The sequence below is a fragment of the Myotis lucifugus genome, unplaced genomic scaffold (genome assembly GCF_000147115.1).
Source record: "Myotis lucifugus unplaced genomic scaffold, Myoluc2.0 scaffold_300, whole genome shotgun sequence".
In the NCBI taxonomy this organism is placed as follows: domain Eukaryota; kingdom Metazoa; phylum Chordata; class Mammalia; order Chiroptera; family Vespertilionidae; genus Myotis; species Myotis lucifugus.
In genome coordinates, this window is record NW_005871348.1 from 924,946 (window position 1) to 939,612 (window position 14,667).

General features: G+C 44.0%; 1 protein-coding gene across 6 annotated transcripts in view; it reads left to right on the forward strand.

The window, feature by feature from the left end:
* Nucleotides 1-3,588, forward strand: part of RAD50 (RAD50 double strand break repair protein) — a 71,587-nt gene extending 67,999 nt beyond the window's left edge. For 4 of the 6 annotated variants that reach the window (XR_002832004.1, XM_006100153.3, XM_023763781.1 and 1 more), the window contains 2 exons: nucleotides 1,873-2,006; nucleotides 3,239-3,588. Coding sequence is in view for 5 of the 6 variants with exons in the window: in XM_006100153.3 (XP_006100215.1) it covers nucleotides 1,873-2,006; nucleotides 3,239-3,425 (321 nt within the window). In the remaining variant the exon portion in view is untranslated. The remainder of the gene's footprint in view (nucleotides 1-1,872; nucleotides 2,007-3,238) is intronic. The other 2 variants (XM_023763782.1, XM_023763783.1) reach the window with 2 other exon arrangements.
* The last annotated feature ends 11,079 nt before the right edge of the window (nucleotides 3,589-14,667 follow it).

Consider the following 14,667-nt stretch of genomic DNA (forward strand, 5'->3'; position numbering starts at 1 on the left):
TCATTGATTGCAAGACACACCATTTTATGTGCCACTAAGAAAGAAAAAAGGCACTTGTAATTATAAGATGCATCCTGATTTGAGAGAAGTCAAGTGGGAGGGGCAGGTATGTTTTAGTCAGTGACAGGCAGTATTAGCAGACTAGATCCTAGGTTGAGCCAGATGAGGTGTTATAATAGATGAGCCTCTCACTGAGAAAGCAGCCCCCTTATAGGTCCGAGTCCCCCAACACCACCCAGCCTAGCCTCGGGGCCTGCAGACCCCCCACACACACACACACACACACACACGCAGCTGCGGGGCAGGGCACGTGAGGCTCTGGGAGGACAGCCTAGGTTGGGTATGGAGCACAGAGCAAGTTAGAGGGAAGATGTTTTAGAGTGAGGACAGTGGGGCCTGCATCCTTGGGGAACAAGGCTGGGTCTTCCCTGTGCACAGGCTGGTACCCAAGACGCCACACAGTCCTCCTTTCAGATTAGAAGCAAGAGATTAGATTGATAACATCTCTTTACCTTTGGTTTTCTTAACAAATTTTTAAAATTCTAGAAATAGATGCTCATGTTACCCAAGTTATTTTTGTAGTTTTAAATTTTGACCTAGACACTCCATGCATGTATGTATTTTGTTGTCAGCCCAGACAGCTATACTAGTTTAAGGCATCTGCAGATTATCATAACCGTAGTCTGCAAAAAACGACAGATTTGTGATCTATAATCAGTATCCCCTACTTGCTTTGGTGATTTTCAGTGGTAGTTATGAATGGGAAAAATATAGTTTAAAACATGTCTCTTTGGATTAAAAATACTTTCAAAAATAGTTTCTGAATAAAAGTAGATTTCCTGTAACTACTATAAATTAGAAAAATTCATTTGTAGTGATTGGGGGAGAAGACAGAGAAATGGTTTGGTAGAGGCGGGCCAGGACCTCATTAGACTCCACTCCGAGGAGTGGTGGGGGAGGTGGCAGCAGTGGGTTCAGACACGGAGGAAGAAGTGTCTGTCCAAGGGCCAAGCGCTCCATCAAAGAGAGACTGTCAGCTGCTCTGGAATCACGAACTCACTGACTCTCCTTCACTCACATGTTGGGGGGGGTGGGGGGGGACGGACTTCCAGCTCACACACAGGTGGTTAGACTTCCTGAAGCGCCTGCACTCCTATTGGTGAGCCTGTGCCCTCAGATGGTTTCAGCGGGGCCTGAGGGGTTTCTATTAGGTTTCTGTTAGCCATGGAAGTGCCTCAGTTTGGGTTGTTTGGATTTCCTACAGGTAAGCTTAAATAACTCTGTATTTCTGTACTCTTGGTATTGTGGCCCAGGAATTCATTCATTCTGTCTCACAATGCACGAACATATTTGTGTGGGTGAGAGCATTTGTAGGTTAGGTGCCTCTTTTAGACCACAGAACAGAGAGATTTAAGGAAGAGATAAAAGGTCTCTGAGGCTCTGGGAAATGTAATGTGTCCAGGTTTCCTGATAAATATCAGGAAAATAAAATAGGTTGTGAATTTTAAGGTTGTTAATCTTATACCAGTTATTAAAATTATTAGTTAATACTAAATGGCAATGCATTTCTGATTCACGTCTGTGATTTCAAGTTTTGTTATAGCTGATGTGATTGGGGCAGGGGGTCAGCATTGCTCTTAGCATTTTATTTCATTGCACATGATACGCTGAGGTCGTTCACATGACGGCTCACTTTCTGGAAGGGCATGTCTGGTCACAGTGCCGGGCTCTCCCAAACAGAAGAGCAGCGATTTACCTCAGGTCAGTGGCCCTGTGACCTTCCCCGTGTATAGACCCAGCCAGGTCTGCACACTTTCCCAGGTGGATGAGAAAATGGTCTGTGCGGCAGCTCAGCTTTGGTGCTTTTTCCAGGTGTTAGCCTCCCTCATTATCCGCCTGGCCCTGGCTGAAACCTTCTGTTTGAACTGCGGCATCCTTGCCTTGGATGAGCCAACAACGAATCTTGACCGAGAAAACATTGAATCTCTTGCACATTCACTGGTTGAGTAAGTTTCTCAAGTTTAAAGTAAGATTAAGAGAGCTCCATGGTGAAACCCCTCTAGATGTGTCTTCCTCGGGGAAGCTGGTTGGCTTTACCTTTTGATAGTAATTTATCAGATTTTTAAAAATGAACTAGGTGGTGACCACCAGCAGCACACACCCTGCACCTCCCCATGTGTTCATAGGGAAACTGTGGTGAGTTTGCTGGTTTGGTTTGGCTTTCCTGTAAACCCACCAGAGGGGCCCACATGTTGTGTACAGGAGTTACCATGACTTGTAAAACATTCTGGGTGGTCACGGTGGTTTTGGACTGTCTCCCCAGCTTTCCACATGCGTCAGACTCTATGAGGAGTGACAGTTCTTATTCAAAAGTAGATTGGTGGTTAAGTGGAATCCAGGAAGGTAAAGTTGCACACACCTTGCAGCACAGTCACCTGTGGGAGACCCCTGGCAGACATGTTTCCTGTCCGATAGCCAGAGGGAAAACTGAGCAACCCCAGAGCCACCTCCCAGGACACCTGTGTGACCAGCAAGTAAGGGCTAGTGCTTTTGAACCTAAGTACATCCAGCTCCAGGCAAGGGATATGTAAGTGGTTGATATAAGGAAAAGGTCTTTTAGGTCTCAGGTCTCAGCCTCGTAACCTCAGTGTATAGATAACGAGCACAGTGTCTCAGTCCACCCACTCAGGCCGTGTGTCATGCTCATGATGCATCTAGTGACTAGGCGGGCAGAATTCTAAGTAGACACAGCTCCTGAGAAGGCAGCAGGGCTTGCACACGTTATTCCCCTTGCCTGTAGTCTGTCTTTTCAAAAAGAAAAAGTATTTTCTTCCAGAGAAAACTAGTCAGAGGTCAAGAAAACCCAAGGCAAAGGAATAAGTCAGACTCCTAAAGGTGAGCAGCATAGATATTAAGGAAAACTTAAGAGCATTTCCAGCTGCTATGGTAAGAACTTTGTGTTCTGGAAGAAACTAGATCACGTATTCTTACCAGTTCATTAGCCAGACCTACGTGAAGCGTCAAGACATGCACCCCCACTGCCTGGAGAGGAGATGGGCTCCTACCTGACAGAGGCCCGGGTCCACCCCACCCCGCCCCCACTTCCTGCAGGGCTGGCAGAGGCCCTGCCACTCACGGTCATATGTCAAACAAGGTTCTCAATAGCTTTTTCAAATAAAGGGAAAAAAGGGTTATATATGTTCTTTAGTAACAAAATGTTCTAAATCTATTGTTTCAGGATAATAAAGAGTCGCTCACAGCAACGTAACTTTCAGCTTCTGGTAATCACTCATGATGAAGATTTTGTGGAGCTCTTGGGGCGATCCGAGTATGTGGAGAAATTCTACAGGATTAAGAAGAACATCGACCAGTGCTCAGAGATTGTGAAGTGCAATATTAGCTCCCTGGAATCCTATGTTCACTGAGGACTCGAGATTTAGCTGCCTTAGCAATACAGGTCCTTAGGCAACTGCTTATTTCTGGTATCAGCTGAGTCAGTAAGCAAATATATTCTTTAGAAGGAGCTCTGTGTCTAGGATTTTGAATGTCTGAGAGGTTCTAAAATGATTAAAGTTGTTTCACATGAAATTTGGACTGATTTCCTGAACTTCATCCCCCTCCGGGCAGCCTGACAGGCCTGCAGGGCTCAGCAGTTAGACTCGGCTTCCCTTCTTCCCTTCCCAGCATCCGTGTGATGCCCTGGCCTGACCTGCTACTCCCTTTCACTTCTCACAGCACCATTAAGAGGTCCTCACTGCCTTCAAAATTTAGGTCTTTGCATTTTAAAATTATGTGTGTTAAATGTTACCACTAAATTTATTTGCTGAGATACGGTTTTTAAAAGCCGAGTTATCACTCTGGCCAGTGTGGCCCAGTGGGTTGGACATCATCATATGCACTGATTCCCAGATGGGGCATATGCCTGGGTTTCGGGCTCCCAGTGAGGGACATAAAGGAGGCAGCTGATTGATGTCTTGTTCTCACATTGATGTTTCTCTCTCTCCCCTACTTTCTTCTCTCTCTAAAAATAACTTTTTTTTATTTATCCTCATCCAAGGATATTTTTTCCATTGATTTTTAGAGTGGGAGAGAGGGAGGGAGAGAGAGAGAAACATTGATGTGAGAGAGACACATTGATTGGTTGCCTCCTGCATTCGCCCTAAATGGGGCTGGAGATTGAACTTGCAACCCAGGTACATGCTCTTGACTAGGAATCCAACCCGTGACTTCATTGCAGGTGCTGAAGAGTCTAACCACTCAACCACACCAGGAAGGTGTCTAAAAATCAATTTTTAAAAAGTCTTTTAAAAAACTGAGTTATCGCCCTAACTGGTTTGGCTCAGTGGATAGGGCTTCAGCCTGCGGACTCAAGGGTCCCAGGTTCGATTCCGGTCAAGGGCATGTACCTTGGTTGCGGGCACATCCCCAGTAGGGGATGCGCAAGAGGCAGCTGATCAATGTTTCTCTCTCATCGATGTTTCTAACTCTCTATCCTTCTCCCTTCCTCTCTGTAAAAAATCAATAAAATATATTTTTTTTAAAAACTGAGTTATTAGTGACTGTTAACATCTGACGATGACCATAAATGATGAGATTTTAATGTATGGCTCCACTCACTCTATAAATCCAGCCCAGTGACCTTCCTCTGAGCCTGTTTTCCAAGCTAAAATTTTACAAAGTTGAATGGGGCTTCAGGGTTTCACGGAACCATAAGTAATCTTGTAGTCACTGTCCACCATCTTCCCTCCCCACACATCCAGCCACAGGGCTCTCTAGAGAGGAAGTTCCCCACTGTGCACATCCACCCTTGGAAACTGACAAAGAGCAAGGCCTCCCCTGCCATTACAAGTCTTTAACTCTCCTGTGTATCCTCAGCCTCACCATCAACTGGCTGCTCTCCAGGTGTGCATCCAGGGTGGAGAAAGCAAGGCTCGCTCACAAAGTCAGCACCTGCTCCAGTGGGGTCCTGCCACATCTGGAGGAGCAGGCCCCTCATTTCACTCCAGATGTCATTTCTAATAAAAGCCCAATCACACTTTTCCTTGGAATTGCCAACTGACATCTTGAAGCCTCTCACAAGCATTGCATACAGAGTGCTACCAAGCCACATGCTTTTGAGTTAGACTGTGGAGTTTGATCCTTCAGAGCCTGTCAGTCATGTGGCATCTGCAGACAATGGGGATATGGTCTAGACCAGTGATGGCGAACCTTTTGAGCTCGGCGTGTCAGCATTTTGAAAAACCCTAACTTAACTCTGGTGCCGTGTCACATATAGAATTTTTTTGATATTTGCAACCATAGTAAAACAAAGATTTTTTTATATTTATTTTATATATTTAAATGCCATTTAACAAAGAAAAATCAACCAAAAAAATGAGTTCGCGTGTCACCTCTGACACACGTGTCATAGGTTTGCCATCTCCTGTCTAGACAGCCTTTCTCAACCCAAGTATAAAAGAGAATTAAGCTTGAAGGTCCTTAAAGGGGGAATAAATGGTGACAGAAGGAGATTAGATTTTGGGTGGTGAACACAGAATACAATATGCAGATGATGTGTTATAGAATTGTACACTTACATAATTATATAATTGAAACCTATATAATTTTATTGATCAATGTAATCCCAACAAATTTTAAAAGATGGAGGAAATAAAGAGCTCCAAGGTCCTAATGTACCTATAGTAGGTTGAATAATGGCCTCTGAAGATACCAAGGTCTTAATCCATGGAGCCTGTGAATATTATGTAGCCAAAGGGGCTTTGCAGAGGTGATTAAAGCTAAGGATCTTGAGATGGGATTACCCTGGTAAACCTAAATGTAGTCACTAGTGTCCTTATAAGGAGGCAGAGCCCAGCCGGTATGGCTCAGTGGATAGAGCTCTGCCGCAGACTGAAGGACCCCAATTCCCTATCCCCCCCAACCCCCACCAAGCCTCCAAAAGGAACCAGCCTCACTGGCACCTTGACTTTTAGCCCAGTAAAACGGATTTTGGATTCCTGATCTCCAGAAGTATAAGAGAATAAATTTGTATTGTTTTAAGCTGCTGGGTTTGTGGTAATTATAATTTGTTACAGCAGCAATAGGAAACTAATACAGTACCCACTGTATGTAATCAATTTCTATGTATGTAAATGGATACTAGTTACGTACTATCCTTGAGAGAATTGGAAAAAATTATTCAGATTCCTTTCTGTGGTTCCCATGAAGAACCCTGGTTGAAAAGGCTGGTCTAGACCCTCACCCAGTGCCTGGATGAAAGGGCCAAGCAGCACAGCCACCTCTCCTGCCACCTTCTCATGACCATGTTAAGTCCTAATGAGCTTTGAAAAACTGAAATTACCCATATTTACCAAATTAGCATGACCTTGACAAAGGTATTATGAGAAAAAACAAACCAATTCTCACTCAGAGCACAGATCCAGGAATTTATAAATTAAGAGCAAATCAACTCCAGTCATATTAAAATAAACACAACCCACTGCATGGGAGAACATATTTGCCAATGATACATCCGATAAGGGGTTAATCTCCAAAATATATAGGGAACTCATACAACTTAAAAGGAAGTTAAACAATCCAATAAAAAAAAAGGGGGGCAAAAGACCTAAATAGACACTTTTCCAAAGTGGACATACAGAAAGCCAAGAGACATGAGAAAATGCTCAAAGTCACTTATACGAGAGATCAAATCAAAACAACATGAGATATCACTTCACACCTGTCAGAATGGCTACCATCAACAAGCGACAAATGTTGGCGAGGTTGTAGATAAAAGGGAACCCTCGTGCACTGCTGGTGGGAATGCAGACTGGTGCAGCCACTATGGAAAACAGTATGGAGTTTCCTCAAAAAATGAAAAATGAATCTCCCATTTGACCCAGTAATCCCACTTCTAGGAATATATCCCAAGAAATCAGAAACACCAATCAGAAAGGATATATGCACCCCTATGTTCATAGCAGCACAATTTACAATAGCTAAGATTTGGAAACAGCCTAAGTGCCTATCAGCAGGTGAAAAAAAAACCTGTGGTAACATTTACACAATGGAATACTACACAGCAATTAAAAAGAACTCTTACCATTTGTAGCAGCATGGATGGACCTGGAGAGCATTATGCTAAGTGAAATAAGCAAGTTGGAGAAAGGTAAGTATCATATGATCTCACTCATATATGGAATCTAATGAACCAAATAAACTGATGAACAAAAATAGACCCAGAGACATAGAAGCATGAACAGACTTGTTCATGTCATCTTCAGACAATGAACCTCAAAGGGAAGGCAGGGGAGGGGGGAGTGGGAAGAGACCAACCAAGGAACTTGTATGCACATATGCAGAACCCATGGACACAGACAGTGTGGTGGTGAGCGCCTGGGTGTGGGGGTCGGGAGTGGGCTGGAAGAGATTAATGGGGGAAAAGGTGGACCTATGTAAAACTTTCCACAATAAGGATTTAAATAAGTAAATACACATAATTAACCAAGGTGTTTTTATCCCACGAGTGCAAGACTACTTCAGAAAATGAGAAACCTAAATCATCAACACAATAAAGCCAAAGGGGAAAATTTCCGACAGACACCTAACACTGGCCATTATTTGATAACATTTACTATCTCCTAGCTTAATGAAATCATAACATTGCAAAGGATAAGAGAATATATTCTTAATGTTGTCTTCAAATCAAAATTAAACTCAAGCCAACGATGAAACAGTCCCATCTATCTATATAAAACTCTAATATGCAAATAGACTGAACAGCTGAACAACCGAACAACCAGTCGCTATGATGTGCACTGACCACCAGGGGACGCGTGCGAACATGGCAGGCGTTGGCCACAGCAGGATAGTGGAGCAGGTGAGTAGGGGCGCCAGACCAGGGCAGAGCACCAGTCACTGTCATCGGGGCGAGTCTCTAGTGGTTACTGAAAATTCTTTGCTCCTATGCACCGTGGTCCTGCCCGGTGCTCACACCTGCTGCCGGCACTGGTCCCGCTTGCACCCGCTCCCGGCACCAGAGCCGCCGCTCACACCTGCTGCCAGCGCCCAGCACTGGCCCCAATTGCTCGGTGCCGTCAGTGGGTGCGAGTGGTGGCTGCTGGCCCAGATCCCCCCTCAGGGCTTCTCCACCTCCCCCTGCTCCTGAGGGGCTATCAGGCCAGCAGCCTCTGCTCGCACCGCTGCTGGTGCCGACCCCAATTGCTCTGCACCATCAGTAGGTGCGAGTGGGGCCAGCGCCGTAAGTGCATGGGAGTGGCAGGAGTGGGGCTGCCAGCAGACAGGGGACCGAGGGCTGCAGCAGGAGGGGCCGGGCTGGGGTGCGGAGGATGGGCCAAGACCCGCCCCTGTGCCCACCGCATCCTCAGGGCCCACAGTTTCTTTCAAGGTGCATGAATTCATGCACTGGGCCCCTAGTTAAATAATAAAACCAGTTACCTTCTAGCAACGACATGTTTCTGAAATCTCTAGCCATTGCAACAGGAATGACCAAAAACAGCAATGCAGGACACATATAGGCAATGAGACAAAGTCAGACAGACTTCCTAGTTTGATTCTGGTTTTCCCCGAGGATGCAGCTTCCCTTGCAGCCCTGTTAAGTGACTGCTGCTTGCTCTCCTCTCCCCACCTCGCCCCCGTTCCTCGAATCCGTGGGCGTGGAGGTGGGGTGGGTGCCCTTCCTGCTTTTCATTGCTGCTTCTCCACAGTCCCCCTCCCTCACACTTGGAATGAACAGGCATCACAGGATGGAGGTTAAGACTATGAGCCAGACTACTTGGGCTCAAATCTTAGCACCACCACTCACTCGTCCTGGGACCTCGGGCAAGTCATTTCTATCCTCTTCTGCTTCTGTTTCCTTACTTGTACAAGTAGGTCAAAACAGCGCCTATCGTGTAGGGTTGTTATGAGGATTAAATGACTTCACAAACTGCTTAGAATTGCCTGGCACACAGTAAGTACTGGGTGTGCAAGAAAAGCCTATTTTCAGTTTACTCTTTCTCACTGCAGTGATCTTTAGCCACCAGCCTGGTCACTCCCCCATGTCCCCTGACTGTTTCATCATCCAGTTCACTGTCATTGTCCAACACTAATTTCACAGTCATTGTGATTTCAGTGTCCAAATGACGATGGAAGACCAACCCCTGGCTCTCTGCTCCTTGTTCTTTTCCTCCAGCGAGAACACTCCCTGGTCTTGCTCCCGAGTCCAGTCCTTCCAATAATGATAACTGTGACCCCCCCACAAGCTCGACTGGAAGCACCTCTCTCCCCAAGGCCTGGTACTTTCCAACTCACTCCTGGGGCCTCCAACCCCAGCAACTCTTTGAGCCCACCAGGGTTTTGGCCTGTTGATCCCACCAGGGTTTTGGCCCGTTGATCCCACCACTTTTTCAGTTCTTCACTTCCCTGGCCTTCTCTCCGCACACCTGAAGTTCCACGGCCCATCCTACATCACTGTCTCGTCCTCTTCTGTCCTCAAACTCTCCTGACAGCGCCAGCCCTCTTCCCGCACAAGCGGTTTCCTTCGCTGGTCCCCATCTCCCTCGCCTGTGAGGTTGTGGTGCTCCGTGCTCAGCCTGAATCTGCACCTCCTCTGCACTCGTTTGTTGATCTCATCCAGTCTCGGCCTTAAAGTTACTATCTTAGTTTGGGTTCTCCCAGAAGCAGAACCTAAAACAACGATCCCAGCAGAAGTAAACAGGAGACTTCAGGAATTCTATAGTGAAGACAGCCAATGAAGATTGTGTTCTTAAACCAGCGGCCCCAGCAGGCAACGAGGGTTCATCCCACGGGGAGAACGGGAACTTCGGCAGAATATGTTTCAGAATTATCCCACCCGAGGGGCGAGAGAGCTGGGCGTGTGTGTGTACCCACTCCCAGAGGCACCAGCGGAGGGCTCTTCCAGGGCGAGCTGGCTGTTGGCTCGCCATGCACACCAGCAGAGCTGCCTTTTACAGGTTTTTCTTGTTGTTTTAAGTAAGAAAGACAACGCCTTTGACAGAGATACGCATAGCAGAAGATACAAGTGGGACGGAGCACAGTGGAATTTTTTAGGATAGAGGTAGGGCCCTGGTGGCAACTTTAATAATCATGTGGATGCTACTCCTCAAACAAGTCTCTAGTCCAGATCTCTTCTAAGCTCCCGACTCACTAAGCTGCCTACTGGACATCTAGTTGCACTTGAATATGTAATAGACATTTGAAACTTAAAATGACCAAAACCAGTCTTTCCCTCAGAAGCTCCCATAGGCGTCCAATTAATGTCAGCTCCTTCCCATTGCTCAGGCTAAATCATGGCATCACCCTTTACTCCATTTATCTCACATCATGCATCCAACCCATCACTTTAACCGTTTGAGTCCCAAGCAGCGCAATCGAGCTGCTTGGTATTTCTCGACATAAAATAAAACAAGTGCTATCACGCTGTTTGGGTCTTTTCGTACTCATTTAGAGAAAGCGCGGTTGCGCTGTTTGGGATTCTTCAACAGTGTTTTTTCAATACCCCCTGGGACTCAAACGAATCGTATGTTTTCTCAACATAAAATCTCAGCAGCGCGATCGCGCTGCTTGGGACTCAAACGGTTAATGCTATGGGTTCAAAAAATACACCCAGAACCTGGCCATGCCTGTGCATCCGACCCGCCCCGCCGCTGCGCTGGCTCCGGCCACCATCACCTGACAGTCTGAGTAAGCACCTAACTGTTCTGCCGACCCTGTCCTGCCCCTCACAGTGTGTTCTCAACACAGCAGCCAGTCCTCGTTTTAAAAGTAAACGAAATAGGTGTTTCTCACAGAGGTGAGGGTTAGCAATTCTGAAACCACTTTATATCAAAATCAAACAAATACTTACATACATTGTAGATAATTAGAGCTGAGTTTCTCACTGTTGAAGAGATATGTTTGCATATCCGGAAAGGGGGAAGGCTATAAAAAGAGCCCAGTACTGTTGGATGGAATCCAAACTATCGGTGTAAACGTATGGTTTCAGTATATAAAGGATTTCAACTTTCAGAAGGGAAGAGCAAAGACTGCCAAAAATATGCTTCTCCATAAAAGCAATGAGAACAAAGTCAAAATAAACTCTTTTTAGAACGTTAGAAATTAACTAAAGGCTTGCAACAGGCCAGACTCCTTTTCAAGGAAAGCAGCTGAGTCTCAGTAAGAAAAGCCAGTGCATTTGAACCTGCCCTAATCCCATTCCCCTCTCCCTGTCTCTGGCAGATTTGAAAACCAACATAACCACAGTACCTGTTAAATCAGCAGCGCCTGGAGGAAGCGAAGCGGAATGGGTCTAGAGCTCCCCAAAATCTGCAGCCCAAGGAAACTGCCACTGTTTGGCTTGTCCGGCAGCTCACTGAAACGCTCCACCCTCAGGGCCTATTTGGCCTGAGGCAAGCTCAGTGCTGCAAACAGCATACCTGCCGTAGCCTATTAGTGGTAATTGGTTACCTTTGTAGCTGCCTGAGGCACAGGGGCTAAGAAAAAACTTAAAAGGAAAAAGTGGGGAAGGATATGTCCATGGGGGCTTTGACAAATTGAACATGTTCCTGGGAATCTAGACGTTCATGTGTGTGTCAGAGCTGAGAAGGCCCTAAGCTCTGACCTCTGGCTGACCTTGATACTTAGGCAAGAAGTGAAGGCTAAAGCACAGTTGTAAATCGCCTGCTAGAGCATTGATAACATGACCAAACCATCTCAATCTCCATCTCCATCTCAATCTCGCTCTCTCTCTCTCTCGCTTCTTCCCTCGCTCATTCACACGCACAAAGCCCTTCAACAAAGGCCTGGAAACTTATTAGTTCAAGGCATTAAAAGAAATCTCTGTCCAATCATTAACGTATTACCAAGCCTACTAAGAAGAGACTTCAATGAACACACATGACAAAGAAAACAGCTTTACTTAATTGGTCCAGGAACGTCAATAAATAAATAGCAATAACAACAGTTACAAACCCTGGGGAGGGGGTAATCTGATTTTCTGAGTTGATACATCATATTATCTCCAGTTATCAACCAGAAATTATAAGACATGCAAACAACAGGAATGTGTGGCCCATATGCAGCAAAAAAAAAAGCTAGGTGCACGCCCCTCCCGGGAGCATGCGTGCCTTTCCCTTCCCCTCTCCTTCCCCACAAGCGTGCCTCTCCTAAACTCGAAGGGTCCCCAGGAGACTTGCAACCGGGGAGCAATGGGCAGCAGCAGCTCGTCCCTGGCTAACCCCCTGAACTTGTCTCCAAGGCCCCCTTTTCTCTGACTTCCCAGTGAGCTAAAGCACCCCCCACCCAGGCTCTCCCCTATATGAAATATTACTATGTGAATACTAATATATTAATTTCAGACAGCATACTTCAGACAAAGGAAAGTTATCAGGGATAAAAAGGGGCATTATATAACAATAGTCAGTTTTCCAAAAAGACATAACGATTCTTAACATGGATGCCTCTAATAACAATGTCAGTTTTTATTTGTTTGTTTGTTTTTAATCCTCACCTGAGGATATTTTTCCATTGATTTTTAGAAAGAGTGGAAGAGAGAGGGTAAGACAGAGAGAAATATTGATGTGAGAGAAACACATCGATTGGTTGCCTCCTGTACAAGCCCTGACCAGGGCCGGGGATGGGGAGGAGCCTGCAACCAAAGTACGTGCCCTTGACCAGAATCGAACCCGGGACCCCTCTGTCCACAGGACAACGCTCTGCTCTATCCACTGAGCCAAACTGGCTAGAAAACAGTGTCAGTTTTGCATGAGGCAAAAACTGATAGAACAGCAAAGAGAAATAGATTATTCCATTATTACAATTGAAGACTTTAGTACCCTCTTTCAGAAATGAATACATCCACTGGGAGAAAATCAGTGAGGGAATAGTTGAATTCCACAGCACCATCAACCAACTGGGTAAAATGGACAGCTGTAGACTATTTCATTCAACAACAGCAAAATGCACATTCTTCTCAAGCTCACAGGGAAATTCACCATTTGGGGCCCTAAAACAAACCTTAACACAGACGAATAGAAATTATACTATGTCTGCTCTCATACAACAATGGAATTAAACTAGGAATCAATAACAAGGATAGCAGGAAATCTAAAAATATGTTGAGATTAAACAAAACACTTCTGAACAACATGGGTCAAAGAAGAAATATTTAGGTAAATTAAACAATATTTTGAACTAACTGAAAATGAAAACAAGTTGTCAAAATTTATGGGATTTGGTGAAAGTAGTGTTAGAGGGAAATTTATAGCATTGACTATATATTAGAAAACAAGACAGATCTAAAATCAATCATCTACTAGTAAGTTTCCACCTTAGGAAACTAGAAAAAAGAGCAAATTAAATCCAACATAAACAAGAACATAAATAATAAGAATTAGAACAGAAATCAATGAACTTTAAAACAAGAAATCAATAGAGAAAATCAAAGAAACCAAAAGCTGGTTCTTTGAAAAGATCAATAAAATCAATGAGCCTCTAACTAGGCTAAGAAAAAAAGAAAGACTACAAATTTCTAATAACATAAATGGACTAAGGGAACCACTGCAGATCCCATGGATATAAAAAGGATAATCAAGGAATACTATAAATACTATAAATAATATGAGCTATTCTATGCCTAAAAATTTGATAGCCTAGTTGAAATGGACCAATTCTTTGAAAGGCACAACCAATCCAAACTTGCACAAGAAGAAAAAAACAATCCAAATAGGTTCATATCTATTAAATAAGTTGAGTAATAATAATCCTCTAAAATATAAAGCACCAGGCCCAGATGGGTTCATTCACTGGTGAATTCTGCCAAACATTTTATGGAAAAAATTATACTGATTCTCTACAACCTCTTTCAGAAGATATAAACAGAGAGAATACTTTCTAACAAGTTCCATGAGGCCAACATTATCCTAATATCAAAACAGACAAAAACATTATAAGAAAATAAAAGTACAAATCCATATAGCTCATAAACAGAGATGCAAATATCCTCAACAAAATATTAGCAAATTAAATCTGACAATGTATAAAAAGAATTATATATCATGACCAAATGGAGTTTTTCCTAATGCAAGGCTGGTTCAACATTCAAAAATCAGTTAATGTAATCTATCACATCAACAAGCTAAAGAATAAATATCATATTATCATATCAATTAACAAAATCCATCACCCATTCATGATAAAAATTCTCTCAAAACAAACAAACAAACAAACTAAGGATAGAGAAGAGCTTCCTCAACTTGACTAAGAATCTCTACAAAAAAAACCTATAGCTAACATCACACTTTATGGTTAGAAACTCAAAGCTTTCCCACAAAGATCAGGAACAAGGCAAAGATATCCCCTCTTACCACTGCTTTTCAACACTATACTGGAAATTTTATCTAATGCACTAAGACAAGAAAAGGAAGTAAAAGGTATATAGACTAGGAATGAAGAAATAAAACTGTCTTTGTTCACAGATGACATGGTCATCTAAATAGAAAATCTAAAAGAATCAATAAAATACTGCTAGAACTAATAAGCTATTATAACAGGGTTACAGGATATAAGGTTAATAAACAAAACTTGATCACTTTCCTATATACCAGCAGTTAACAAGGGAAATTTGCAATTAAAAACACAGCACTGTTAACATTAGCACCCCAATATGAAATATGTAGGTATCAATCTGAC